This window comes from Nicotiana tabacum, chromosome 4 (genome assembly GCF_000715075.1).
Source record: "Nicotiana tabacum cultivar K326 chromosome 4, ASM71507v2, whole genome shotgun sequence".
NCBI classification, from domain to species: Eukaryota; Viridiplantae; Streptophyta; class Magnoliopsida; order Solanales; family Solanaceae; genus Nicotiana; species Nicotiana tabacum.
This window is the reverse complement of record NC_134083.1, coordinates 135,022,368-135,033,293: the sequence shown is the minus strand read 5'-3', so window position 1 is coordinate 135,033,293 and position 10,926 is coordinate 135,022,368. Positions and strand designations below refer to the sequence as shown.

The 10,926-nt window shown below is 38.4% G+C and overlaps 1 protein-coding gene across 1 annotated transcript; it reads right to left on the bottom strand.

Moving 5' to 3' along the window:
- Window positions 1-7,037: 7,037 nt before the first annotated feature.
- Window positions 7,038-7,636, bottom strand: LOC142180136 (uncharacterized). The gene is made up of 2 exons (XM_075251063.1): window positions 7,463-7,636; window positions 7,038-7,325 (listed from the first exon to the last, which is right to left on the bottom strand). Exons 1-2 carry the CDS (start codon window positions 7,634-7,636, stop codon window positions 7,038-7,040), a joined length of 462 nt encoding a protein of 153 aa, XP_075107164.1.
- Window positions 7,637-10,926: the final 3,290 nt, after the last annotated feature.

Here is a 10,926-nt window from a genome sequence, read left to right as displayed (position 1 = left end):
CACTCACGTATCAATAATAATCATGACTCATGACTCCACAGACAACTCACGTGCCAACAAGATAACTCTCACACATAAGGCAAGTACATAGGAGTACATGTAAATGGTCAAAACATCAAGATTCATCTTCTTAGACCGATATGGGTGATTTATTTATGTGTATGCTTGTGTAAGTGTCCTACCACAAATTCAAGTCAACAAGTAAGAGTAGAGACAATGAATGGCACATAATAAATGATCACCACAAAATGTACAATGTAATAAAGACAAGAACGAAATTGAAACAACAAATAGGAGAATTAGACTAACTACACAGAACTAAGCAATAATGCAACACAGAGAAAGACAATTAATAGTATGCTAAGGAAACAACAATCAAAGACAAGTACAAAAGCATGGGAAAATGTCAACAAGAGTCACTACCGAGGTATCTCCTCGTAGTATCAAATCATAAAATGAATCACAATCTTTTCTTTTATCACCGCGAGAGCCTTTATATTTAGTTTTGAAACTTATTTTTCCGGAAATAGTATCTCGCGTTTTAGCCCACTTTATCACATCGCATGGCTTTTAGTAGTTCCCCTACTAACCACGTGTATCAAGCCCACATTATCTTACCGCATGCGTTTCAACACACAGACCTTATATCACCGCATGCGTATCAATAATAACAACAACACGTCAAAAACCTCGTACAAACATCATAACAATAGCACGACATAAACCTCATGCAAACATAATAACAATAACACGACAGAAATATAGTACAAATAACATAACAATACCCTCAACAATAACATGTGTTTCAAAACATAACAACTCAACAAAATGAATTTCACAATATGTGCCTATATACCACAATATTTCCTCAAAACATTTTCAATATAACAACCACGCATAGCCCTCGGCACAACAACACCGAATACAATAACAACAACAACAATAACACAAGGATATGTCAAGTAAATCAACTCAGGAACTTCAGAACACAAAGAAACGGTAGAACGAGCCAACAAGGAAAGACACAACAAGGAATAATGGTCTCAACAAGAATAGATCAACAAGGAAGAGATAACATGTAGCAATGATTCCACATGAGAATACATCAACAATGGAAGGAATAACAAACTTAAATTAAGGCTAAGCAACTACTGTCACGCCCTAAAACTACGTGACCATCACCCGGTACTCTATTAGACCCGAATGAACCATCTCATAGATTAATACACATCTATATGCCTAATTGGAGTATGCGAAAGCTTATTCAATTACAATCATTTTAAGATATACGACAAACATGATTAATGTCTTTAAGTAAATATTTTTCCTTTGAAGGTACAACTTCATAAAGATAAAAAAAAGTTTCATTCATGCACGCCATGTAAGTAAACATAGGATTACAACCCAAAATGAATACTATTATTGTCTATGGAATCTCTATGACACGGAATGGAATAGTCAACCAAGGCATAACCTGGTGGCTCAAAAGGATAGTAATATAATAAAGTCCTCCACGAATACTAGTGTGGAGTCTCACCAAATAATGTCAACAGGGAAATGTAGAGCTGTCTTATCCATGCGGCCCAAGCTGCTCACGTCCAGTCCCTGAAAATAGAAATAGAAATGTGGTCGAAAGGCCTAAGCTCCACATGCCTAGCACGAATCATGAACCATTCCCCAAAAGAACATAGGATAAGATTTAATAAGATATAAGATATGCAATAACAATTGATATCGAAAAAGAAGCCTTCATATCAATTAACAATTTAGAAAGTAAAATAAAATAATATAGTAAAACATATTTCAAAGTCTTCCTTTAGCATTGATCTTTGCAAAATCATTTTTGATTTTTCATTTACCGGGAGTACTATACCATCACCGACACGAAACAAGGTCAACTAGGTTATGTGCCTAGCGGCAAGTATCATATACCCTACTTGCTCAGGTCGTCTCATCGTTATGCCACACGAATCGACTTAGTCATGCTAATAAAGTAGCACAATAGTATCCCTAATGGGATGTACTCTGCCGTAGTTCCCAACCGTAAGGTAGGTTCTACGCCTACACCGACACGTGTAGTTTCATGACCAAATGAGGAAAAGTATCCAAGGTCAATCTCAGTGAATTTAAGTAGCTTCCAAGACCTTTAAATTTATCAATGATGATATTTATAGCCAGTCAACTATTTGAGAATAGTTAAATCCAAGATATTTCACAACTCATGTATTTCCATTTTAAAAAAAATACTACAAGTGTATTCCCAATTTATTCAGTTTTTAAAAAAAAATTAAGATAAAACATTTCAAAAAAATAATATTCATAGCACTTAAATCTTTTATGATGCAAGAATGGTACAATTCCAACTCGCTCGTCCCCACAAGCTAGGACTCACATTTAGAAACTCAATTTAATCGTGTTTCAATATGAGTATGGAGAAACGTTCCGAGGGTAGTAAGTTTTAATGTACCTCAAATTGCTTCCAACCTTACCCCCAAATGATCCAATAATGCCAATAAGTCACAATCTACATATACAAACTCACATAATTTAAGAACGCATCACAACGATACCAACTAAACCAACTAAGTGTCTAACACTTAAGTCAAATTTCATAAGTTTAACAAAAATCCTCATGACATCATTTGAAGGTCAATCCTTGAATTTTAACTCCAACTCATTCATTAAACTTGTTATGGGATCTAGTCGTTCCACTAGAAACTCAAAATAACATCGTTCAAACAAGACCTAACACTATTCATCATCTTTACCAACTGTGATGACCTGATAAGTCATCTTATATTTTAGAACTTAATTCTGCGTTACGAGGTCTCAAAAACCTCATCTTATCCTCTCGATTTGTGTGCGCAGTTCGAGTGTTCTTCCGGAAGGTTTATATGTTAAAAACTGATAAAAATAAGAATTTTTGCATAAAAACTTTAGTTGAGTTGACTTCGGTCAACATTTTTGGTCAACGGGCCTGGATCCATATTTTAATGGTCCCGGTGGGTTCGTATCGAAATATGAGACTTGGGCGTATTTCCGGAATCGAATTCGGAGGTCCCTAGCTTGAGTTATGAATTTTTGAGGAAAATTAAAAGTCGGAAAATCTAAGGTCTTTAAGAATTGGTTGTTGTTTGACCTTGTTGATATCAGGTTCGTATTTTGGTTTCGGAGCCTGGTATAGGTCCAATATAATATATATGACTTATCTGTAAAATTTGGTGAGAAACGGAGTTTGTTTGACGTGGTTCGGACGACCGGTTGTGAAAATAGGAGTTTTAAAGTGTTTTTGAGAATTTCATTTGATTTGGTGCTAAATTCATAGTTTTAGGTGTTATTTTGGCGATTTGATCACACGAGAAAGTTCGTATGATATTTTTAGACTTGTGTGCATGTTTGGTTTGGAGCTTCGGGGGCTCGGGTGAGTTTCGGATAGGCTACATGATGTTTTGTACTTAGGAAAAATCTGGTTTCTGCAGTTTCAGTGCCTTCTTGTTTCCTTCTTCGCGTTCGCGAAGGCACTCTCACAAACGCGTAGTAGAAACTGGGCTGGCTGAATTTTGCTTCTTCGCGAACGCGAAGGCTGGGTCACGAACGCGGAGCGATGGGGACTTTACCCTTCGCGAACGCGACCAGCTCAACGCGAACGCGTAGTGATATTGACCTGGGGGAGGGGGTCAGTCACTCTTCATCGCGAACGCGAGCAAGGACTCGCGAACGCGAAGGCCAGGGAGGCGTAACCTTCGCGAACGCGATAGGAGTTTCGCGATCGCGATCGCGTAAGTTTGGCAAGCTCTCCTCTTCGTGAACGCGACAGTGTCCTCGCGAATGCGATGAACACTGTCACCTAGCTATTAAACAGTCCCATTACGGGACTTAAGCCATTCTTTCACATTTTCAAAAGCTAGACGGCCTAGAGGCGATTTTCAAAAGACATTTTCTTCCCCAAAGTGTTGGTAAGTGATTCTAAACCATATTCTTTCAATTATCCATTACATTTTATGAATTTTCAACCTAAAATCTAGAGTTTCATGGTAGAGTTGAGGGTTTTGGGTAGAAACTAGGGATTTGAAAAAAAAAAATGGGGATATAGACCTCAAATTGAGGTCGGATTCCAAAATCAATTATATATCCGGGCTCGGGGCTGAATGGGTAAATAGATTTTGGTTCGAACCTCGGGTTTTGACAAAGCGAGCCCGGGGTTGATTTTTGACTTTTTGGAGGAAAGTTTGGGAAATCTAAATTTATGCAATGTAATTGATTCCTTTAGCAATATTTGATATTATTAAGTCATTTTTGAATAGATACGATGGTTTGGAAGTGGGTTCTAGAGAAAAAGCTATGATTGAGTATTGAGTAGCCTTCGGAGCGAGGTAAGTGTCGTGGTTAACCTTGGCTTGAGGGATTAGGTATTATTCGCTTATTTGCTACGTCTTTGTATGTTGAGTACAACGTATAGGTGAGGTGACGAGTACCTATGTGTTGTTGTCGAGTCGTAACATATGAGTGAGTCTTATTATTGTAATCGTTGCATTCGTTGATCATATTGTTCATGATTAGACTAGCTATTTCTTATGTTGAACAACTCTTATTATGTTTTACGAAAATTGGTATTGATTGGGTATTGACCCAAAGTTGAGGTTAGTAACATGGAATTGAATCTTGAAGTAAGACTTGTTTTTGATATTTCTATCTCCTTGTTGTTACTGTTCATTGTCTTGGTGAGGGAGAGTGTTAAAGCAGGAAGGGTGATGCCGTGCAACGTTTTGTGAGTGAGTGATAATGCACGAAGGATGATGTTGTGTCATGTTATGAGAGAGTTAATGCACGAAGGGTAATGTCGTGCCGTTTCTATTGTTTCTTATGGTAGGGTTGAAAGTATAAGCACGAAGGGTGATGTCGTGCACTTTCTTTTACTATGTTTACTTGTTTCTTTTTTGTTAAAGACATGTCGATTGATCATGTTCTCATTCCTGTTGTGATTCCTTTCCATGTAATCCCCTCAGCATGTCCCCTTCCCAATATTTCTTGCCTTGCTTCTTTAGTTGTTGTTATGGTTGTATATATTGATATATATTGCACAGGTTTATTTGTAGGTGTCTTATCCTAGCCTCATCACTACTTCGCCAAGGTTAGACTCGATACTTATCAATACATGAAGTCGGTTGTACTGATACTGCACTCTGCACTTTCTGTGCAGATTTTGGTACCGGCTCGGGTTGATCGAGATTTCAGTTATTGAACCCGCTATCCGGAGACTCAAGGTAGATCTGTCGACGTTCACAGACTTTGAAGTCCCTGTCTATCTTTTCTGTTTTAATGTTCTTTCATTCAAACAGTTGTATTTCTCTCAGACTATTACTTGTAGTAAATTCTAGAATGCTCGTGAATTGTGACTCCAGATCCGGGTGGTAGTAATTAATGCAGTTTTTATACTATTCCGCACTCACTATATTTCATCTTAGCTAATTTGCTGTTATTTACTGAATGGAAAAAGGATTGGTTTAATAATTCTCTAACGTTGGGTTGCCTAGCAAGTGAAATGTTAGGCGCCATCACGGTCCGACGGTGGGAATTCCAGGTCGTGACACCAACCAACTCTTCAATTTCAAGACTAGCTTCTAGGATTTTATGAATAGATATTTAAATACAAATCTAACTTCATAAATATACTCTACTACACCCATGGAGTATAGTACATAAGATTGGAGTGAAGAAATTACCTCTTTGTCAAACCCTAAAAGTTTCAAGATTTGAGTTTCTTGAAATGTCCTTGAGATTATCTTCAAAAATTTATGAATCCCACGATGTTGGAGGGTTAAGAGACATAATAAATAAATCAAATCTATCAAAGAAAGACATTTAATTCTTACCTTGAAGATGTATTAATGGTAAAGAGATCCCCCTTCTCTCTAATCCCCAAGACCAAGTCCAAAATAATATAATTTCTCTCTATGAAATGCCTATAAAAACTTCAGTTGTGGGTTTTAAATTTCGGGTGCTGAGTTGCAAGCCTTCGCTATACTTCATTGTCTCACGCTGGATTCCAATTTATTCTATCACTGAAGCAACATTTTGGTTTTCAACTTTAATCATTCCATTTTGCACTTAATATGCTTGCCTTTTATCTTTCATAATTACTTCCATTATTCTATTATCTTTGGTATTTAATTAATTTCCATGTCCCCCCTTTTTATATCCTGGTCCCCTTTATCTCTTTGTTGGCCAACAACTTTCTTAGTTTTCTAAATCCTTTCTCGTTGCCAACTGAAGGCTAGGATTTTTAATCCTTGTTTTCTTATTAAATTCCAACTCTTCAAGTTGGTTACATACCATTGAATTCTCAAAATTTCAGCATCCTATGACGTAGAAACTTGATATACTCCAAATGCATTTGCTGACCTTGTAACCTCCACTAATTTAATGATTAACTATCGACATTATCCCTAAGTATTCCAATAACTTTCTTCCACTCGAATAATCATGTGGCTCAGATTTAATTATATTGTATTCTCAAGCTCTAAATTAGTAGGAATTAACTAAAAAAATTTACGGGGCTATACATTCTCCTCACTTAGAAATATTCGTCCTCGAATGTAAATTCTTGGTCGTGTTAAAGTCTTAAAGCGTAATCTCCAAGCCTTTTGCTTACTCCTTAACTCTTTAAGGCTTCGAAATTTGACTAACTCTCCAAATTTTTAAGAAATTTGGCAGAATTTCCTTCGTTAATAGGCTTATCCCAAAATTCCAACCTCACAATGAGCCATAAGAATATAATATAAAAGGCCCCACATGGCTCTACTCATTGCATCTACCTCAATGAATACATCTGTGACTTCATTTATCTCCAGACACCAGTACATAGCCTCTCCCAACATCACAACAATAAAATTTATTACCATAAGACAAGTCTAACAACCATGTGCAATAGATAAATCAATCAATCACTTGCCCCATGGAAGTAAATTATAATAAACTCTAAACTCAAAATTTCTAAAAATAATAGTCATACCTGAAGTCGCGAATAAGTATAGATATCAGATTTTCATATCTTCCTCGGCCTCTCGAGTAGCCTCCTCGACGTCATGATTACGCCATAACACTTTAACTGAATCTATGTCCTTAGTCCTCAACCTACGGACTTTCCTATCAAGAATCTCAACATGTTCTTCATCATAAGTTAAGCCGTCATTTATTTCTACTACCTCCGTGAAACGATGTGAGCAGGATTGGGCACATACCCCCGTAGCATCGATACATAAAAAACAGGATGAACCAAAGTCATCAATGTAGGTAACTCCAGCTTGCAGGCTACTTCCCCAATCCTTTTCAAGATACGATATGGACTAATGAATCTAGGACTTAGCTTGCCCTTCTTCCCAAATCTCATAACCCCCTTCATTGGCGATACTTTCATGAACACTTGATCACCCTATTTAAACTCCAACTTACGTCGATGTACATCAGTATAGCTTTTTTGTCGACTCTGAGCAGTCTTAAGCCATTGTTGAATCAAAGCCACCTTCTCCAAGGCATCATGTACAAGATTAGGACCAAGTAGTCCTACCTCAGTCGGCTCAAACCATCCAATAGGTGATCTACGACGTTGTCCGTACAAAGCCTCATATGGAGCCATCTGGATACTAGCATGATAGCTATTATTGTAGGCAAATTTGATCAGAGGTAAGTGTTCATCCCGATTCCCACCAAAATCAAGGACACAAGTCTGCAACATATCCTCAAGCATCTAAATAGTTCTCTCAGCTTGTCCGTCAGTCTGTGGATAAAAAGCGGTACTCAAATTGACACTTGTACCTAATCCTTCCTGAAAGGACTACAAAAAATGAGCAGTAAATTGGGCCCCTCCATCAGATATAATGGAAGCTAGAATATCATGAAGTCTGACAATTTTTTTCAAGTATAACTTAGCGTAATGCGGTGCCGTGTCAGTCATCTTTACCGGTAAGAAATGCACCGACTTTGTAAGTCGGTCTACAATCACCCAAATTGAGTCATGCTTCAAGAAGGTGCGAGGCAAACCCACCACAAAGTCCATATTAATCATCTCCCACTTCCAAAGTGGAAGCTCAATATTTTGAGCCAATCACCAGGTCTTTGATGCTCAGCTTTCATTTGCTGGCAATTTAAACATCTAGCCATGAAGTCTGGAACGTTTTTCTTCATTCGATTCCACCAATAGATCTCCCGCAAGTCCTTATACATTTTTGTGGACCCTGGATGTATAGAATATTTCGAGTTGTGTGCCTCAGACATAATTTTATTACGAAGTCCATCAATATCTGGCACGCACAAGCGACCGTTCATCCTCAACACCCCATCCTCGTCAAGAGAAAAAGCGAGGATATCTTTAGATTGTACACCAGTTCGAATATCCACCAAATTTGGATCTTCAAATTGCTTAGCCTTGACACGCTCAATAAGAGAGAAACGTGTTATGGCACAAATAAAAATCTCTTTAGCTATCGATAAATGCACCAAAGCACCTCCTGACTTTCGGCTTAGTGCGTCGGCTACCACATTCGCATTTCCCGGATGGTAATGAATGCTTAAATCATAATCCTTCAATAGTTCTGACCATCTCCTTTGCCTCAGGTTTAATTTACTCTACTTGAATATATATTGCAAGCTTTTATGGTCGGTGTGTACTTCACAGTGCTCACCATACAAGTAATGCCGCCAAATATTCAAAGCAAATACAACCGCGACAAGTTCCAAGTCATGGGTCAGATAGTTCTTCTCATGGATATTCAACTGTCTAGAAGCATAAGCGATAACCTTACCTTTCTTCATCGAGACACAACCCAACCCAACTCTATAGGCATCACAGTAAATCGTAAAGTCACCCAAACCTGTTGGCAACGTCAATACCGGCGCCGTAGTCAATCTATCTTTCAACTCTTGAAAACTTCTCTTGCAAGCATTCGACCACTAAAACTTCGCAACTTTCTGTGTCAACTTGGTTAACAGAGATGCAAGAGTAGAAAAACCTTCAACAAACCGCTGATAGAAACTCGCTAATCCCAAGAAACTACGGATCTTTGTCGGTGTAGTTGGTCTAGGCTAATTCTTAATCGCTTCAACCTTTTGAGGATCAACCTTAATACCTTCATGAGATACCACATGACCCAAGAATGCCACAGATTCAAGACAAAATTCACACTTAGAGAATTTGGTATATAACTCATTTTCCAAAAGCGTCTGCAATACTATTCTCAAATGATTGGCATGCTCCTCTTGACTTCGCGAATACACTAATATGTCATCAATGAAAATAATCACGAATCTGTCAAGAAATGGGTTGAAAACCCGATTCATTAGATCCATAAAGGTTACGGGTGCATTTGTTAGCCCAAATGACATCACCAAAAATTCATAATATTTGTAGCGGGTCCGAAAAGCCATTTTGGGAATATCCTTCTCTCGAGTTTCAACATATGATACCCCGACCTTAAATCAATATTCGAGAAGAACTTCGCCATTTACAACTAGTCAAACAAGTCATCTATTCGAGGCAATGGAAACCTATACTTGATGGTCACTTTATTATATTGCATGTAGTCAATACACATCCTCTAAGAACCATCTTTCTTTTTCACAAATAACACTGGCGCACCCCAAGGTGATACACTAGGTCTAATAAACCCTTTATCCAGTAAATCTTTCAATTGCTCCTTCAATTATCTTAACTCGGCTGGAGCCATTTGGTATGGGGAAATAGATATTAGTTGTGTATCTGGCACCACATCTATCCCAATGTTGATAACCCGATCTGGTGGAATACCCAGAAGCTCATCAAGAAAAATATCAAGAAACCCGTTAACAATTGGCACAGATTGAATGCTTATTACCTCCGCAGTTGTGTCAATAACTCTGACTAAATGATAAAGACATCCCTTGGTGATCATCTTCATCGCCTTAAGGTATGAAATAATTTTACCTCGAGGCTCAGCAATATTGTCTTTCCACTCACGAACTGGATCATTAGGAAACTCAAACTTGACCACTTTAGCATGACAATCAAGAATGGTGTAACACTTGTATAATCAATCCATCCCTATAATCACATCAAAGTCAATCATTTCTAGCTCAATGAGGTCTTTAGTAGTTTCTCAATGTTGAATTATAATCACACAACCCCTATAAATGTGGGAGGCAATAACAAAATCTCCCACCGGAGTCAACACAAAAAATGGTTCAAGTAGTTGTTCTGGCTCTATCCCAAAATCCAAAGCAAAGTACAGAGTAACATAGGAAAAAGTAGATCCAGGATCCATAAGAGCATAAGCATCTAGATCATAAACTGTAAGTATAACTGTGATGACAGCATCTGAAGCCTCTGCAAAAGAGCAAGTAGGCATGGCATAGAAATGAGGATCAGTTCCCTGAGAAGTAGTAGCTGTCTGTGGAGCCTTACCCGCATTGCGCCCGTTGTGGGCCCCATTACCCTTAGGTGGGGGCGGTGTAACTGAAGTAGTAATCATAGAAGGTGTCGGGTGAGCTCTCGAACCCTATTGCTCATTAGGGCAAAACTTTCGGATATGACTCATCAACCCACAACCATAGCACGGACCACGGGGTCCCCTGGTAACACTAGGTTGATGCTGATGAGAACCCACACTACTCTGACCCTGCTGTGCAGTACAATGCTCACTCTGAACGAACCTAGACTGGCCTCTTTGTCCGGAACTGTATGTCACTGGAGGGCTACTGAAAGTTGTCTGCATCTTAGACTGCGGTGGGCCAGATGATCCTCTGTTGCTCTGCCCCTTGATCGAACTAGGCACTGCACTGAAAGTGCCAAAATTCTGAGCCTTTTTGTTTTGCTCCCTATTGGCCCTCTCCTCCTGATGAATTCCCTCGAGATCCATTGCTAGATTTATAAAGTCAGTAAAGGTAGTGTTTCTT

What these genes read in the sequence shown, in the direction of transcription:
- LOC142180136 (XM_075251063.1), bottom strand. Translation starts at nt 7,636, where the DNA reads ATGGCTCCATATGAGGCTTTGTACGGACAACGTCGTAGATCACCTATT. An exon ending in GACAAAAAAGCTATACTGAT is followed by an intron (nt 7,326 to 7,462) that starts GTACATCGACGT and finishes TATCTTGAAAAG; the next exon opens with GATTGGGGAAGTAGCCTGCA.